The following is a 19,556-nucleotide window of genomic DNA, read 5'->3' as shown; positions in this document are numbered from 1 at the left end:
CACACACACACAGCAGCTAAACCTACCCATCACACACACACACTGCAGCTAAACCTACCCATCACACACACACACACACACACAGCAGCTAAACCTACCCATCACACACACACACTGCAGCTAAACCTACTCATCACACACACACACACACACACTGCAGCTAAACCTACCCATCACACACACACACACACAGCAGCTAAACCTACCCATCACACACACACTGCAGCTAAACCTACCCATCACACACACACACACACTGCAGCTAAACCTACCCATCACACACACACACACACACAGCAGCTAAACCTACCCATCACACACACACACACACACACACACACTGCAGCTAAACCTACCCATCACACACACACACACACTGCCCCTAAACCTACCCATCACACACACACACACACACACACACACACACAGCAGCTAAACCTACCCATCACACACACACACACACTGCAGCTAAACCTACCCATCACACACACACACACACAGCAGCTAAACCTACCCATCACACACACACACACACACACTGCAGCTAAACCTACCCATCACACACACACACACACACTGCAGCTAAACCTACCCATCACACACACACACACACAGCAGCTAAACCTACCCATCACACACACATACTGCAGTTAAACCTACCCATCACACACACACACACACACACAGCAGCTAAACCTACCCATCACACACACACACACACTGCAGCTAAACCTACCCATCACACACACACACACACAGCAGCTAAACCTACCCATCACACACACACACACACACACTGCAGCTAAACCTACCCATCACACACACACACACACACTGCAGCTAAACCTACCCATCACACACACACACACACAGCAGCTAAACCTACCCATCACACACACATACTGCAGTTAAACCTACCCATCACACACACACACACACACACACACAGCAGCTAAACCTACCCATCACACACACACACACACACTGCAGCTAAACCTACCCATCACACACACACACACACACTGCAGCTAAACCTACCCATCACACACACACACACACTGCAGCTGAACCTACCCATCACACACACATACTGCAGTTAAACCTACCCATCACACACACACACACACTGCCCCTAATCCTACCCATCACACACATACACACATTGCCCCTAGCCCCCTACCCCTAAACCTACCCTTCATAAACACACACACACTGCAGCTAAACCTACCCATCACACACACACACACTGCAGCTAAACCTACCCATCACACACACACACTGCAGCTAAACCTACCCATCACACACACACACTGCAGCTAAACCTACCCATCACACACACACACACACACACTGCAGCTAAACCTACCCATCACACACACACACACTGCCCCTACGCCTAAACCTACCCATCACAAACACACACACACTGCAGCTAAACCTACCCATCACACACACAAACACACTGCCCCTAAACCTACCCATCACACACACACTGCCCCTACCCCTAATCCTACCCATCACACACACACACACACTGCAGCTAAACCTACCCATCACACACACTGCCCCTAAACCTACCCATCACACACACACTACCCCTAAACCTACCCATCACAAACACACTGCAGCTAAACCTATATCACACACACACACACTGCCCCTAAACCTACCCATCACACACACACTGCCTCTACCCCTAATCCTACCCATCACACACACACACACACACACACACACACTACCCCTAAACCTACCCATCACACACACACACACACACACTGCCCCTAAACCTACCCATCACACACACACACACAGCCCCAAAACCTACACACACATAATGGTTCGTTTCGCCGTTGACATTCACACTCAAAATGCGTACAGATAACACGCCACTTGGCTTCAGAAAGTGCCGTGTATGTTAACGCAAAGTCCTGAAGTCATGTTGCCCCTACAGAGAACATTCAAGATTGAATTTAAATCGCAGGATACAAAAGTTTGGGGTGAACACGATTTAAAAAGAAAAAAGAAATGAATACTTCTATTCAGCAATGACGCATGAAATTGCTCAAAAGTGGCCATTTTAATATTACAAAAAATTATATTGCAAATAAATGCAGTTTTTTGTTCTGTTTTCAACACTGATAATAATCATAAATGTGTGTTGAGCATCAGATCCTCATCTGAAGGATCATGTGACTCTGAAGACTGGAGTATTGATGATAAACTCAGCTTTGATCACAGGAATAAATCACACTTTACTATATATTCACATAGAAAACAGCAGTTTTACATTATAATAATATATTTCACTGTTTTTATTGTATTTTTATCAAATAAATGCAGCCTTGGTGAGCAGAAGAGACGTCTTTTTAAAATAGTTTTTGTAATTTGACCAACTGTACACTTTTGAATTGTAGTATGTACACACACACACACACAAGCTTAGGGTTCATCATGCTCATAAAGCTTTTATTTATTTGATCAAGACTACAGAAAAAACTAATATTGTGAAATATTATTGCAATTTAAAACAATGGTTTTCTATTTTAATATACTTTCAAATATAATTTATTTCTGTGATGCAAAGCTGAATTTTCACCATCATTATTCCAGTCTTCACTGTTGGAAACGGTTGTGCTGATAAATATTTTTTTATAACCAGTGATACTTTTTTTCAGGATTCTTTGATAAATAAAAAGAACAGCATTTATTCAAGATGGAAATCGTTTCTAACAATATACATTTTAAAGGTGTCCTGGCACACAAAACCGTTTTAACTCATAATATGTTAGGTCCATATGTGTTTGTGTTATGCCGTGAATGTGGATATAAATTGCTCCCTCCTCTGTCAGCTCTAACCACTGAAAAGAAATAAGCGGAGAAATCAGGCCATTTACAAAAGCTGGTCAGTCTGATGTGGTGTTGCCTGAGCTCATTACTATTCATGAGCTCGCCCAGTTGAGACCACGCCCACAGAATTCGTCAAGCTCAGTGAAGTAAAGGCTTGTCATGCCTGAGCTGAAACTGAAACTTTAAAGTTAAGCAACAATAATGCATAAATCTTTATGCATTATTGTTATTTATATTACTATTATTTTGGTTTATCGGTTGTTGGTTTAGTTTTAGATTGTGCTATGTTTACCTTTTAAAGAAATTTGAAATGGCAATTGTATGCATTAAAATTGTTTAGTTTCACAATTATTAATGTATGCAATTTCAGCAATACAACTTATTTTTTCTAAAAAGAAAGCAAATTAGATGTTAATTTTAAGATGCCCGTCTTATTTTTTCGTATATGTTTAGTATTGCTCTTTAATAAAGAAAAAAGTAATTATTATCTGATTAATCGATGGAGTAATCGGTAGAATACTTGATTACTAAAAGAATTGATAGCTGTCCGAATGATAAATTCAGCTTTGATCACAGGAATGAATTACATTTTAAAGTATATTAATAGAAGACCACTATTTTAATATTTCACAATATTACATTTTTTTTCTGTATTTTTGATCAAATAAATGCAGCCTGGATGAGCATTAAAGGCTTCTTTTAAAAACATAAAAAATAGTGGTAACACTTTATAATAATGGTCTGTTATTAATAGATAACTATGCAGGAAGTAATGCAGGACTAATGCGTAGCACTACATTGGGCCCTATTTTAACGATCTGAAACGCAAGTGTCAAAGCGCAACGTAACTTTGTGGGCGGGTCTCGGCGCTGTTGCTATTTTCCCGGCGGGATAAATGGCTCTTGATCTAAAATGGGTCTGAAGTAGCTTCATTATTCATAGGTGTGGTTTGGGCGTAACGTGAATAAACCAATCAGAGCGGCATCCAACATTCCCTTTAAAAGCAGCTGCGCAAGCTCCATTATGGGTCGCTATTATTATGGCGTATTTACCAGACGCACGCCAGGAGCGGTTCACAGCCGAGGAGACGGATGTTCTTGTAAGAGCAGCCCTTACGAAACAAAAATATATTGCAGAATATTGGAAAATTTCATGCAATACATTAGGAAATATATTCACATATATGGGAATTAATATTTATATCTATCAATCACATGAATATATAATATATTTTATAATACCATCAATATATTATTCCATATATTTACAATATATTAAAATATATTTCAAGTAATATATTGGTTAATATATTTTCCTTTCGTAAGAGCAGTGAAGGACAGAGGAGTTGTGTTGTATGGGGACGGGAGAAACCCGCCCAAAATAGCGTCGGTTAAACAGTTTTTTCAGTTTTTCAGTCGATTTTGTTTCCTGGTTCTTGGCGGACAAACCAATCTGACAGATGTCCTTATATACATATATGTCTTGCCACTATTGGGCAAACAGGTCTGATCCTTAATTACTACAATTAGCCTGAATAATTTGTAAGCTAGATTTATGCCTATTTTTTCACATCTTCGTGGCACACCACAATGATTTCCGTCATCTCATGTGTTCATATTTCTTTAGTGTAACAATTTATGATTTGCAAAAATAACTGTTGCATCTGTGTAGATTACATGAGCAAAGTGTCTGCGCGTTGTGCACGCTATACATTATGGTCAAGCATGCGCCCTTAAAATAGCATAATGAACAACGCGCAGCGCGCCGCTGACTTTAGACCAGGTTTTTTCTGGTCAGTGGCGCGATTGTTTAATGGAACAGCAGAATAGCCCCAGGGATTGTTTGCGCCGGAACACGCCTCCTTTTTTGCGCTGAACCGCCCAGGGAGCGCAAGTTCATTCACTAGTTTAGCGACGTGCTTCTGTGGAGGGAAAAGCGCGCTTTGCGCCGGTGCAAAATAGGAATGACACATGCGGCGGCGGTGTACAAAGTCAATTGCGCCGGGTGCAAGATAGGGCCCATTAACACTTCAGCTATTATTAACTAATATAGAAACAAGCTGAACTAATCAGTAATATTAAATTCAGGACAAAGATAGTTTCTTATTAGCTAATTAATAGCTACTGAATAAGACTGGCATCACTAATAACTAATAGGTAACAATAATAAATTCTAAAGAATTACTAATTAATTATTAATCACAACATTAACAAGTGTGAGATGTGAGAAATTGTCTTTTTTTATTGTCAATGTGGTCATAAAATGCATCGCTACTCAAGTACCCAATCACTCTTCAAGGACTTCTGGTGATCTGATCATTATTTTAATGTGAAAACCATATTTCCCACTTTAAAATAATGCTCCAGAATGCTCAGTAGCTCCTGCATAATGACCAGATAACACTTAAGTATTAGTGATGCATTTTATGACTTTATTCAGAGTAAAGAATATGATTAATTACATCTCAGACACACAATAATGTGATCATTGGTCAGTTAGTTAATAGTTATTAATGAGGCTAATCTCAGTAATTATTGTTTACTTAATAAGGAACTATCTCCTAAATTCAATATTACTCACTGATTAGTTCAGCTTGTTTCTATATTAGTTAATAATAGTAGCTGAAGTGTTAATGCAGTGCTACGCATTAGTCCTGCATTACTCTCTGCATTGTTATCTATTAATAACGGACCATTATTATAAAGTGTTACCAAAATAGTAATGCTTCCAAACTCTCAGTACGAGATGTGTTTGGGATACGTACGATGTAAGACCCTCGGCCCACTTTCTTTCTCCACAGCCACACAGGATGCGGGTATCCCACCGCCTTGCAGTGCAGCGTCGCATTTTCTCCTTCTTTTTTGTTCTCACTTCGTTTGTGGCCCAAGATTTCAGGAGCAGCTGCACAGAGAGAGAAAAGACCGGCAGGTTTAGTTTATACTATTGCGTTTACATCTCTCAGATTTCCGCTTGTCCCTTTGCTTTACACCTTGTTCTAAACTCTCGTTCTCTGGTCTAGACATGCTGTTTATTATTTGGGTCATGTGATGTGATTTTTCATCATTTTACATGGTCAGTTCTTAGAAAAAAATTGTGACTTTATTTGCCTTCACATAACCATCGACTTGTTTTCCAATGACTTTCATACAATTTCACCATGAACATAATTTGAATGGAGTAACCTGATGATATTCAAAAACTGGCCACATTTACTTTAATAATATATCCTAATAATATTATAATTTGCAGCAGGAAGTCAGGATGGGACAAATCAAATGTTTATGTATAAAGCAAAGTAGTATCATCACAGAAATTAATTATGAACAAGTTTGAAGTAGGTTGCACAGGGGGGCGGGGCATTCTAATTCAAGACCGCATCTGATTGGACAGAAATTTGCATATGCTGATGATCCCAAAATGAGTCAGCAATATCTTATCCAGACATAAAATATGGGGTCATCTTTCTGAGCCCATATTTCTTCTCACTTAAATTAAAAAACAACTTAATATATTGTGCCATTTTGCATTAAAGGTGCAGTGTGTACATTTTAGCAGCATCTAGTGGTGAGGTTGTGAATTGCATCCGCTCACCCCTCCCTTTCGAAGCACATACAGAAGCTACGGTGGCCGACACAGGACCAAAAGGCCGTCGTCTGAGACAGCAGAGCGTGACTAGCACTCTGTAGAGAAGTTTGTCCCTTTAGGGCTACCGTAGAAACATGGCGGCGCAAAATGGCGACTTCACTGTAAAGGACCCGCGGGTGTGTGTACATAGAAACGGCTCATTCTAAGGTAATAAAAACATAACGGTTCATTATATAAGGTATTTATACTCCACTGAAAACATTTTGCATTTCTGTTAATAGATCCTCATAAATACTACACACTGCACCTTTAAGTAAATGTTTCTTCATTTTTTAAATGTTTAGATATTTGTACTGGAAAATAAGACAATACTGAACAAATACATAAGCATACAGCCACTCATTAAATTTTGGATGAAGAAAAAAAAACTAATTTTCTTTTAAAATCTTAACCATGCTTGCATAATTGTGTATCCTAACACCGCAAATGACTGACGTAAATGAGATGGCGCAGTCTTAATTAAAAGCAACCCCCCGCGGGCGCAGTAATTCAGGCTTCCCCTCTCTGATGTGCTGAGTCACCGTCATTCCCCTTCGCTGGATAATACAGAGCTCAATGTCACAAACACCCGCGCTCCAATATTCCCCGGAATTAAGAAATACTGGATATGATTCCCCCCACCCCACACACACACACACACCACCGCCTCGCTGGTTTAAACGCGCAGCACCTTCTGCAGCCGCCGCTAATCTCCGAAATTGCCGTAATTCCCTCCGTGCAATTAAGCAGGATGAAGCGAATCTCTGAGCGTGAACGTGTAGGATGGAGAAGGCGTGGATTGGAACTTGGCTGACATCATCAGCTCTAATTATGGTGCACACGTGCCTTCTGAGGATAGAGTGTGTGTGTGTGTGTGTGTGTGTGTGTCGCGAGCAGAGGAGCGATGGAGAGCTTAGCTCGGCATTATCCTCACTCACAGCGCCTCTTTGACACAATAAATCGGCCTCCTTCCAAACACAAATGCCACTTTCTACCTTACACTTCATCACCTCGCCTGCTTTTATAATTCATTTATATTTCTAACTACACATTATATACATATGTCATATATATATATATACCCCGATCACCACCTCCTAGTATTGTGTTAGTCCCCCTTTTGCTGACCCGTCGAGGCACGGACTCCACTAGACCCCTGAAGGTGTGCTGTGGTATCTGGCACCAAGATGTTAGCCGCAGATCCTTTACGTCCTGTAAGTTGCGAGTTGGGGCCTCCATGGCTTGGACTTGTTTGTTCAGCACATCCCACAGATGCTCGATTGGATTGAGATCTGGAGAATCTGGAGGCCGAGTCGACGCCTCAAACTGGTTGTTGTGCTCCTCAAACCATTCCTGAAGCATTTGTGCTTTGTGTCAGGAGCATTATCCTGCTGGAAGAGCCACAGCCACCAGAATACTGTTTCCATGAAAGGCTGAACATGGTCTCAGCAATGCTTAGGTAGGTGGAGCGTGTCAAAGTAACATCCACATGGATGGAGGACCCAAGGTTTCCCAGCAGAACATTGGCCAAAGCATCACACTGCCTCCAGAACCAGCATTAACTTCTGGAGCAGTTTGAGCTCCAGTAGCTCGTCTGTTTGATCGGACCCCACGGGCCAGCCTTCGCTCCCCACGTGCATCAATGAGCCTTGGCCGCCCATGACCCTGTGGCCGGTTCTCCACTGGTCCTTCCTTGGAGCACTTTTGATAGATACTGACCACTGCAGACCGGGAACAGCCCACAAGAGCTGCAGTTTTGGAGATGCTCTGACCCAGTCGTCTAGCCGTCACAATCTGGCCAAACTCGCTCAAATCCTTACGCTTGCCCATTTCTCCTGCTTCACACACATCAACTCTGAGGACAAAATGTTCACTTGCTGCCTAATATATCCCACCCACTAACAGGAGCCGTGATGAAGAGATCATCAGAGTTATTCACTTCATAATGTAACCCCTGATCAGTGTGGATATATTTTTTTCTGAAAATAAATTAAATGTATTTTTGTAAATTTTGAATTATTTTCAATTTTGTAATATTTGCAAAAAGAGAATGAAGCCCTTTTTATATATTGTGACATTTTCATGACAAACACATTTTTCCCCAAATTCACATCATCTTCCAAACCTCCACTAGTGATGTGCAGCGGAAGTGTGTGATCAATGCTGGGCAGAGCTCGGGAACGGTGTCGGATACTGATAGCCGTTATACGCTGCTATTTGTGGAGCATCTCGTTTGCCTTGAAAGGAAAGAGCTTGTGTAACTGAAACCGAATGAAATCGCCAACAGATGGAAAATATACACTAGAATCGAGACAGGAACTCATGCTGGGCAATGTATGGAGTAAAAATGAGTCACGCTCACGACAGATGGCAGACCGTCATCCTTCCTTAATAATGCCTTACTAAATATAAACACGCGTAAAGGTGCAGGCTGGGATGTGGTTTAATTCGATTAGGCCGATCTTTGATTACTGTGCACAAACATCACATTATATTCCCATTTAAAAAGACTTCAGCGCGTAAACCTTGAAATGTGCATGCACAGGGCAGATTATGATAGTGGACAGTAAACTCCTGCCATTAGAAACGCTGGGAGTGAATCCAGAGCCTTAATCCCAACCCATCCCATCATGCAGACCTCCATCTGTTGCCTCAGAGAGAGAGAGAGAGAGAGAGAGAGAGAGAGAGAGAGAGAGAGAGAGAGAGAGAGAGAGAGAGAGAGAGAGACAGAGAGAGAGAGAGAGAGAGAGAGAGAGCGAGAGCGCGTGCCAAAGACATGAGCAGTTGGGGGTGAACAGACTGCATGATGGGCCACATTCAACCTGAACCTCAACACAACCTCATATTCATCTGATATTTATGAGCTCGAGGACATTTCTAGTATTCAGGTGAATCTCAAACCGCTCAAGAACATGCAGAGCTTATATTTCACATGTTATAAGTGTAACTTATATTTTTAAATTACAAGATTTTTTTTACAACCTCCGTGTGTAAGTGTGTGTGTGTTTGATTCAGTAAAAGCAGTGCATTTATATAGAACTGATATCATAACTATCTGTGCTTTAAACACTTTTATTACACACCTTCCAGCCAATCAGAATCGAGTATTCAGACAGACCATGGTATGCATATATCAATGCTCTAACTGAGGGAAGGAGGTTGTCTCCCCAAAATCTCGCAATACATGGCCCTGGTCATCCTCTCCTTAATAGTGCAGTCACCTTGTCTCATTCGCAGAAAAACACCCCCACAGCATGATGCTGCCACCCCCATGCTTCACAGTAGGGATGGTATTCTTGGGATGGTACTCATCATTCTTCTTCTACCAAACACATTTAGTGGAATTATGACCAAAAAGTTATATTTTGGTCTCATCTGACCACATGACTTTCTCCCATTACTCCTCTGGATCATCCAAATGGTCATTGGCAAACTTAAGACGGGCCTGGACATGTGCTGGTTTAAGCAGGGGAACCTTCCGTGCCATGTATGATTTCAAACCATGACGTCTTAGTGTATAACCAACAGGAAACGGTGGTCCCAGCTCTTTTCAGGTCATTGGCCAGCTCCTCCCGTGTAGTTCTGGGCTGATTTTTACCTTTCTTAGGATGATTGAGACCCCACGAGGTTAGATTTTGCATGGAGCCCCAGTCCGAGGGAGATTAAAAGTCATGTTTATCTTCTTCCATTTTCTAATGATTGCTCCAACAGTGGACCTTTTTTCTCCAAGCTGCTTGGGAATATCCCCGTAGCCCTTTCCAGGCTTGTGGAGGTGTACTATTTTGTCTCTAGTGTCTTTGGACAGCTCTTTGGTCTTGGCCATGTTAGTAGTAGGATTCTTACTGATTGTATGGGGTGGACAGGCGTCTTTATGCAGAACCTCAAACAGGTGCATCTAATTTATAATAAACTTTATAATAAATTTAGTGGAGATGGACATTTTAAAGGCAGACTAACAGGTCTTTGAGGGGCAGAATTCTAGCTGATAGACAAGTGTTCAAATACTTATTTGCAGCTGTATCATACAAATAAATAGTTAAAAAAATCATATATTGTGATTTCTGCCCTCCATGATTTCCAAGTGGGAGAACTTGCAAAATACCAGGGTGTTTAAATACTTATTTTCCTCACTGTATATAAATTAAAATATAATTATTTAATATATAATTAATTAATTATATATTATTAATTTAATAAATTACAAAATAATAATAATTATTATTATCAATACATGTACGTGTATATAATATAATAATTAATATTGCAATAATTAATAATAATTTCCATTAAATATACTGTGGTGAAATGTATTTGTAACATTATTTTCATGTGACATTATTTATACATTATTTAAACTGTATAGTATTTGAACATCACTATTTGATGGACTGCAGATTAAAATACATTGCAGTAAAAACTACTGTATTAAAGTAATGAGAAACAATCATCAGTCATAAAATAGGTGTGATTTTCTTTTTGCAGTTTGTTTTTTAAAATATTAATAGAAATAATTACTTATTTTGAATTACAAAAGTACAAAATATTATAATTTTTGTTCATTTGATTACGTGGTGAAATATGTCCTGGTCCGGTTTTCATTTAGTCATTTTCTCCTTTTTGCAAAATGAGGAGACATTATAAAATATTCACCAAAATACTTTCTAACATCAAATCAGCGCTGACTGGTGAATTTAACCCAGCCTGATATGAAGCTCATCAGGCGTCTTGTGTCTCCAGTTGTGCATGTAAAGAGACATAAATAGGGCAGGGACAGTACGTGAGGATGGTGTGTGTGTGTGTGTGTGTGCGCCCTTGTTTACATTACATTGTGGGGACCAGCCAGTTTTCAAAATGCTTATAAATCATACAGGATGAGTTTTTTTGAGAAAGTAAAAATGCAGAATGTTTCCTGTGATGGGTAGGTTTAGGGGCTGTGTGTGTGTGTGTGTGTGTAGCAGGACGGTGCTTGTGGCACACTGGAGCTGCGCTGTCATCTCGCAGGCTGCGGGCAGAAAAGCACGGCCAAAGCGGACAGCGACATCATCGCGTTACGTAACCAGGCAACGCTTAAAGTGAGCCTTGACATGACGGTCTGGGCATGCTCAGTGTGCTTGACAGCGATGTCACAACAAATTGGCTTAACTGTGAGGAACACACAGGCAAGCTCAGACTGTGCCGGTCTCTGGGGCTGGAGCTGCGAGGGACTGCAGATCACAATCCACTTCATATGCAGAACATCCAAATGAGCGCTTCTCACTAAACATCACGCCTGGATCGAGCAGATTTCAAATAAATAAATAAATATATTTTTGTAATATGCAAAAAATACTTTTTTTCAGGTAATAATTTATGCGTATTTAAATTAAAATGTTATAAATTAAAAAAACTAAGTTTCTTTATTATTGTGATTAAACTTTTAATTTATAAAATAAAAATGGATATTTAAATTTAACAAAAATCACAATGTTACAGTTTTTATAAATAAAACATACAACAAAAAAACGATTCTATTTGTCAGGTAATAATTTATGCTTAGTTAAATTAAAATTTAAATAATTACAAAAATCTTTAGCAATGTGTATAATTATATATCAGATACTAATTTGTGCTTTATATATATATATATATATATATATATATATATATATATATATATATATATATATATATATATATATATAATATTTTATACATTTAAACATTTAAAACATTAAAAAAACAAAAAACAATTACAGTATTGCAGTTTTTATTGTAATAAAAAAAATCTTTTTATCTTTAATTGTATATTGGTATATTGTCAGGGACTAATTTATGTTCATTTAAATGTAAATTAAAATATTTATTTAAAATAAAATTAAATGTTATGATTATATATATATATCATTAGCAATGTGCAAATAAACAATGCTATAATTATACTAATTTGTGATTATTTACATTAAAAAAAATACATTTAAAAATGTAAATGTTGAAAATCATAGTATAATTTTTTTTTTTTACGGTAAAAGGCGCTGTACAATAACAAGAATCTAATGAGAAACACCAGTGAGAATCATGAGAATTACAAAAACATTTCCGCGAGTGATTTTTCCTCCCTCTCTGGAGTCGTCATGTTCAGTCGCAGCACGTTAGTCTCGTTATGAAGTCCAGGCCGGATGGCAGTCCTGATGATGAGTGACAGCAGCTATCCGGGTGACATTAGCCCCCCCCCCGCCGCGCGGACGAACGGCTAACGAGACGGCTTCACCGTCAGTGAGAATTCAGGACGTGACCGTCTGGATTGAGTCCGAGCAGAACTGTTGCTCTCACGGGAGATTATTTTAAGGTGAAGAGAGGCTAATTACAACTCCAAACAATGCCTAATTATAACACGGGTTAGGTCTCTACTAGCTGGCAACAGCTTTTCGATGGTGTTAACGGTGTGTTAATGAGTTTTTGACAGGATTTCTTACCTTTGACCTCAATGGAAGCATTGGCATTTGGAGACGATTTAAAGGTGTAAACGCACATGTATTCACCAGAATCCTCTGCCCTCGGTTTACTTAACCTACAAAACAAGAAACACAACAATCACTGTCAACTCTAAAGTAGAACAATTTCCCAAGTCTTAAAAGAACAGTCGACAAAAACATACATCACGCTTACACTGATTGCAGTATATTTTAAGTCTCCAAAAGATGTGTGAGGAAAAATTACATGCACATGCATTTCCCTGGGAATCGAATCATGAGATACGAGAACAGAAAGAAGGTAATCATTATTCTCAGAAAATCTTTTTTCATATAAAAAAAAAGGGTGCAACATCTGGAAAACACCACTGATCCTGAATACATTTTCAGCAAATAACAACTTTACTTAAGAAGATTTGAAATATAATAATACACTGTATTGCCTAAAAGTTTTGTGTCGCCTGCCTTTACACACACATGAGCTTCCCATTGTTAATCCGTTGAGTCGGCCCACCCTCTCTAACAGCTCCAGCTCTTCTGGGAAGGCTTTCCTCAAGGTTTAGGAGTGTGTTTATGGGGATTTTTGCCCATTCTTCTAGAAGCTCATTTGTGAGGTCAGGCACTGATGTTGGACGAGAAGGCCTGGCTCTCAGTCTCCGCTCTAATTCATCCCAAAGCTGTTCTATCGGGTTGAGCTCAGGACTCTGAGCAGGCCAGTCAAGTTCCTCCACACCAAACTCCTCATCCATGTCTTTATGGAGCGACGCTTTGAGCACTGGAGCGCAGTCATGCTGGGACAGGAAGGGGCCGTCCACAAACTGATCCCACAAAGATAGGAGCATGAAATTGTCCAAAATGTCTTGGTGAAGCATTAAGAGTTCCTTTGACTCAAACTAAGAGGCTAAGCCCTGAACAACAACCCCACCCCATAATCCTCCCACCACCAAACTTTACACTCGGCACAATGCAGTCAGGCAAGTCCTGTTCTCCTGGCAACCGCCAAACCCAGACTCGTCCATGGGATTGTCAGACTGAAGCGTGATTGGTCGCTCAGAGAACACGTCTCACTGCTCTAGAGTCCAGTGGCGGCTGCTTTACTCCACTCCTTTGCTCCGCTTTGCATTGCTCTTGGTGATGTAAGGCTTGGATGAGCTGCTCGGCCATGGAAACCCATTCCATGAAGCTCTCTACGCTGTTCTTGAGCTCATCTGAAGGCCACAGAAGTTTGGGGGTCTGGAGCTGTTGACTCTGTAGAAAGTTGGTGACTTCTGCGCACTGTGCATGCGCTGACCCTGCTCTGTGATTTTACGTGGCCTATCACTTTGTGGCTGAGTTGCTGTTGTTCCCAATGGCTTCCACTTTGTTATAATCCCACTAACAGTTGAGCGTGGAATATTTAGTCGTGAGGAAATGTCAGGAATGGACTTATTGCACAGGTGTCAGCCTATCACGGCCCCACGCTTGAGTTCACCGAGCTCCTGAGAGCGACCCATTCTTTCACTAATGTGTGTAGAAGCGTCTGCAGGCCGAGAGCTGGATTTATACACCTGAGGGCTTTCCTGTAGCTCAACCAGTAGAGCGTGGCACTAGCAATGCCAAGGTTAGGTGTTCGATTCCCAGGGAAAGCAAGAATTGACAAAAATGTAAAAAGTGTTCCTTAAAAATGCAATGTAAGTCGCTTTGGATAAAAACGTCTGCCAAATGCATAAATGTAAATGTAAATGTGGCCATGAAGAGATTGAACACCTGAACTCAGTGATTTAGAGGGGCGTCCTAATACTTTTGGCAATATAGTGTATGTAAGTAAAATAATAGCGTACAGATTTGGCACGGCAATGAAGCATTTTTGGGCGCGCTGTTACTTTAAGAGCCAATGTTAATCATCAAAATATGTTACATTATTAATCACCAGGGAGAGAACCCTATTATGACAATGTTTTCAGAAAGCAGTTTTCAGGTGGAGATGTACTTTGGCAGCGCGGTGCACTGGGAACATGTACGGGGGACTTGATTACGCAGTGTAAGAGCTTCCGGCGCTCTGCTGTCTGTTCAGGGTGGAAGTGTCTCTGTGGAGCCGGTGACATGCAGTCTGACAGCACATCGCCTTTCGCCACATCACTGGCTTTCTGAAGGGTCTGGGGGGGCTTCAGTGGCTGAGGCTCAGCTCTGATGAGACGTGTTACTAAAGAGATTTTGTGCTTGAACATCCTGATCGTCCTCAGAGTATCTCGTGATGTTTCACTAAGGCCCTGTCCACACAGAGACACATTTAGCTGTATACCTATTAGGGATGCGCGGTATACCGGTACTGGAAAAATACAGGTATATATTTTATTTAAAACAGTACGATATCATGATTTTGCACACAGGTGCATGCTGCTTTTCCGAAGATCACCGCTAGATGGCAGCGCACGCAACCTAAACTGACCCGAAACAACCGGCAAATGTGGCAACAACAGACGAACAAAATGGATGAAGCAGTTGAATCCAAGCCTGCAGTCTCCCTCTCAGAAACTGAAGCTTTTGCGCCTCGATCGCCCCCCGGTGGCCGGTCCCAGTATAGCCGCCCCTCAGTGTTTTCTAATGGACGCGAGGCAAACTAAACAATAAAATTACACTTCAAATATTTTTTCCCCAAAGTTAGTTTGTCATTGAAGGCCGTCAACATCACGATGATTTCATTTCAAGTGTTCGTTTTTAAAATAAGTTTAGTTTTACTTATATTTGATGATATAAAAACGGGTGTGTGACGTCATCATTGAAAGCTGAGATCGACGGCTTCTCTGAGTGAAGTTGGCACTGAGGCACTAACAGACTTTTTTCGGGATTTTTGGGAGCAGATTGGAGTTTTAGCTTTAATTTCTACATTTCCATAACTGTTTATTTCACACCAACATAATTAATTGTTGTGGGTGGGCTTTTGAAATCGCAGCTGTCCTTCCTGCTCTTTACTGTGCAACTCCGGGCCCGAAATCGCTACTGCGCAGACTCGGTCACAAGATGGCCGCCGCCTGAAAGCTTCAACTATGGCAAGCGGAAACGGGTGATGTTGCGTCGTCCATATTTTTTTACGGTCTATGGTTGAATCTCACTCAAGATGCTCAAAACAAATTAATAAAGAGAGGAGTAGAAGTGAACTTTGTAATTACTTTGCTTATAAAACTGATGAAGAACCATCAAATCTAGCCAAGAAGCATCTGTCACTATTCTGACTTTAAGACTTCTTAAAGGTGAACTATGTAGTATTTTTGCAGTAAAATATCCAAAAACCACTAGGCCAGTGTTATATATTTTGTTCAGTTGAGTACCTACAATATCCCAGATGTTTCCAACTATTTGTAAATTGTGAGAAAATTGCTATTTTAACTGAGGACCGGGACGTGTCAGCATAGCGTTTGAGGGAGTCGCCTGTCAATCGCGTCATATCTGCGCTAGCCTCGGTTTCGGCTTTTATTTAGCAGGAGCGCTTTACTCTTAGCAGTGTGAACAAGTGAACGCACAGAGGGACGTCATAACATCATGTTAAACACACTTAAATGTATCTAATATGATAAACAGAGCTGCTTTACCTCATAATCATAACTGGAAGAGCGGATCAGTGCAAGCGCCCGGCGACTGTGTCCCGTCCCGTCATAATAAAAGTCCCGGTATTCGCGAGGCGGGAATTTGTTTAAAAATCGCTCCAGCGGCCGTGCTCAGCTCCTCAACACTCGGTCCTGCTCTGCTTCTCTACCGTAACGTTAATAACCGCATGCATGAACGTGATTTCTGCCCGAGTCCTGTTTTCCACCGGCTGTGAGGTGAAGACCACATGTCCCAAGATGCTGCGCTCACACTTTGCGTCATCAAACTACGCATTTGTTAAGAATAGGCGCCCTTTAGTGGACGGAAAGCTGCATAGTGCACCTTTAAGAGATCGACAGGCCAGTGGATCATTCAAACCATCTCATTTAGACATGTATTTTCTTTTTAAACTGATCAACACACACACATAGCCTAACATAAGATCGAATATCACAAAATCTCCAGCTTTTGGTTAAACCAATGACATTTAGATCTCATAATATTTGCATGCGTACTATTGCACTATTTATATTCGCGTTAGACACAACCGACTGTGTTTATGTGAATACTCACTAAAGACGGACATCTGTACATCATTCTGTGTATTTGATGCGTTTAGCTGTATACGTATACATTTTGTACCGTATCAGCGTTTCGTCCAGGCGGATCCGGCGTTTTGGAAGAACGAATTCGATATTTTTTGAAACCGGGTCCCAAAGCGGATAAATCTGAAAACGATCATCTTCCGTTTTCGTGTGTACAGCGAATCCGTATATTTTCTGAAACGGTGATGTCATCACACTACGTCCAGCATGGTGAAAGAGTTAAGGGATACAACGACGGGCACTGGGCATGCGCACATCAATATCGCCTCATTTAATGACCGTATCTGCATTATTGTAAGGGCATGTTTAGGGTCGGGGCAGATGTTGGCGTTAATAAAACACATCTGTTAAGTAGCAAATGTATTGTTATTTTATTGTGAGATTGTGCCTCACCTCCGACCACTGCTTTACCCCTAGTGATGTCCGGTTCGCGAACGAATCATTCTTTTTAACCGGATCTTTATAGATAAATAACACATTTTCATATATAATATAATATAACACATTTTCATGAGAGTCATCCAGCGGTCAGCCGGGTGTATTTGTAGTAGATTGCATATTTTAAGCGTTTATTTGCAGTGCTGCCTGCTAAACTACTGGAACTCCTTAATCTATCAATTTAAGCAAGTTTCCTGTTCGTTGCTATAATCCGAGGGATGAAATGATTAATCTGTGGTAATTGACAGCATGCCACAGATGCAGAAGACATTCAGTTGGTAAACCCAAAGCAAAGAAAGCAAATTTTCCATTGAAATCTCACTTGAACACTGTGTGTTTGTGCTCCGTCTTTGTCTTGGCAATCTCCTGGCCGTTCTTCATCCAGAAGGTTTCCTGATGGGTGCTGTGCGAGTTCGTGAGGTTACACTGAAGGATGATGGGTAACTCCTGCCCGCCTTTAGGCTGCAAAATCTCCTGATCGGAAGCATTGATTCGTGGCTCTGAAACAAAGGCAAAGTCCTGGACATTTAGAGAACACAACATTACGAACGCTTATGTTTCCTTGAGGCCCTCCTGGACGTGTACCTGTGTGGAGAATGGACACAACACACTGTAAATGAAGTTGAATAATCTTGATTAAAGGTCTAGTTCACCCAAAGATGAGAAGGTAAAGTTTATGAGAACGTAAAAATGGCTAAGTTTAGGGGCAGGGGCAGTGTGTGTGTGTGTGTGTGTGTGTGATGGGTAGGTTTAGGGGCAGGGGCAGGGGCAGTGTGTGTGTGTGTGTGATGGGTATGTTTAGGGGCAGTGTGTGTGTGTGTGTGTGTGTGTGATGGGTATGTTTAGGGGCAGGGAGAGTGTGTGTGTGTGTGTGTGTGTGTGTGTGTGTGTGTGTGTGTGTGTGTGTGTGATGGGTATGTTTAGGGGCAGGGGCAGTGTGTGTGTGTGTGTGTGTGTGTGTGTGATGGGTATGTTTAGGGGCAGGGACTGTGTGTGTGTGTGTGTGTGTGTGTGTGTGTGTGTGTGATGGGTAGGTTAAGGGGCAGGGGCAGTGTGTGTGTGATGGGTATGTTTAGGGGAAGGGGCAGTGTGTGTGTGTGTGTGTGTGTGTGTGTGTGTGTGTGATGGGTATGTTTAGGGGCAGTGTGTGTGTGTGTGTGTGTGTGTGTGTGTGTGTGTGTGTGATGGGTATGTTTAGGGAAGGGGCAGTGTGTGTGTGTGTGTGTGTGTGTGTGATGGGTATGTTTAGGGGCAGGGGCAGTGTGTGTGTGTGTGTGTGATGGGTAGGTTAAGGGGCAGTGTGTGTGTGTGTGTGTGTGTGAGATGGGTAGGTTTAGTGGCAGGGGCTGTGTGTGTGTGTGTGTGTGTGTGTGTGTGTGTGTGTGTGTGATGGGTATGTTTAGGGGCAGTGTGTGTGTGTGTGTGTGTGATGGGTAGGTTAAGAGGCAGTGTGTGTGTGAGATGGGTAGGTTTAGGGGCAGGGGCTGTGTGTGTGTGTGTGTGTGTGTGTGTGTGTGTGTGTGTGTGTGTGTGTGTGTGTGTGTGTGTGTTTGTGTGTGTGTGTGTGTGTGATGGGTAGGTTTAGTGGCAGGGGCTGTGTGTGTGTGTGTGTGTGTGATGGGTATGTTTAGGGGCAGGGGCTGTGTGTGTGTGTGTGTGTGTGTGTGTGTGATGGGTATGTTTAGGGGCAGTGTAAGGGGATAGAAAATATGGGTTGTGCAGTATAAAAACCAGTACGCCTATGGAATGTTCCCAAATTTCACAAAAACAAACGTGTGTGTGTGTGTGCTTTGAGCAGCTCTACCGTAGCAACCCCAGCACCCAGAAGGAAAATAATCCCAGTGATTGGCTTGTACAGTAAACCTCTAGATATCATTCCCGCTCTGGGGGAGGAGCGTCGGATGAGCCAATTAGCATTCCTCACACCTTCTCCTGCAGTTTGCTTTATCCGAGGAGAACGTTACGGCTAATATTCTCTCTCTAGGCCAGCGTCAGAGAGCCTACCCTCACCTCAACGCCTCATTCT

At 41.4% G+C, this 19,556-nt stretch overlaps 1 protein-coding gene across 3 annotated transcripts in view; it reads right to left on the bottom strand.

Moving 5' to 3' along the window:
• Positions 1 to 19,556, bottom strand: part of nptnb (neuroplastin b) — a 79,642-nt gene that overhangs the window by 21,102 nt on the left and 38,984 nt on the right. For all 3 annotated transcript variants that reach the window (XM_067419137.1, XM_067419136.1, XM_067419138.1), the window contains 3 exons: positions 17,853 to 18,030; positions 12,927 to 13,021; positions 5,615 to 5,751 (listed from right to left, as the gene is read on the bottom strand). In XM_067419137.1, the coding sequence (XP_067275238.1) occupies positions 5,615 to 5,751; positions 12,927 to 13,021; positions 17,853 to 18,030 (410 nt within the window). The remainder of the gene's footprint in view (positions 1 to 5,614; positions 5,752 to 12,926; positions 13,022 to 17,852; positions 18,031 to 19,556) is intronic.

This window comes from Pseudorasbora parva, chromosome 16 (genome assembly GCF_024679245.1).
Source record: "Pseudorasbora parva isolate DD20220531a chromosome 16, ASM2467924v1, whole genome shotgun sequence".
NCBI lineage: Eukaryota > Metazoa > Chordata > Actinopteri > Cypriniformes > Gobionidae > Pseudorasbora > Pseudorasbora parva.
This window is presented reverse-complemented; position numbering and strand designations above follow the sequence as displayed.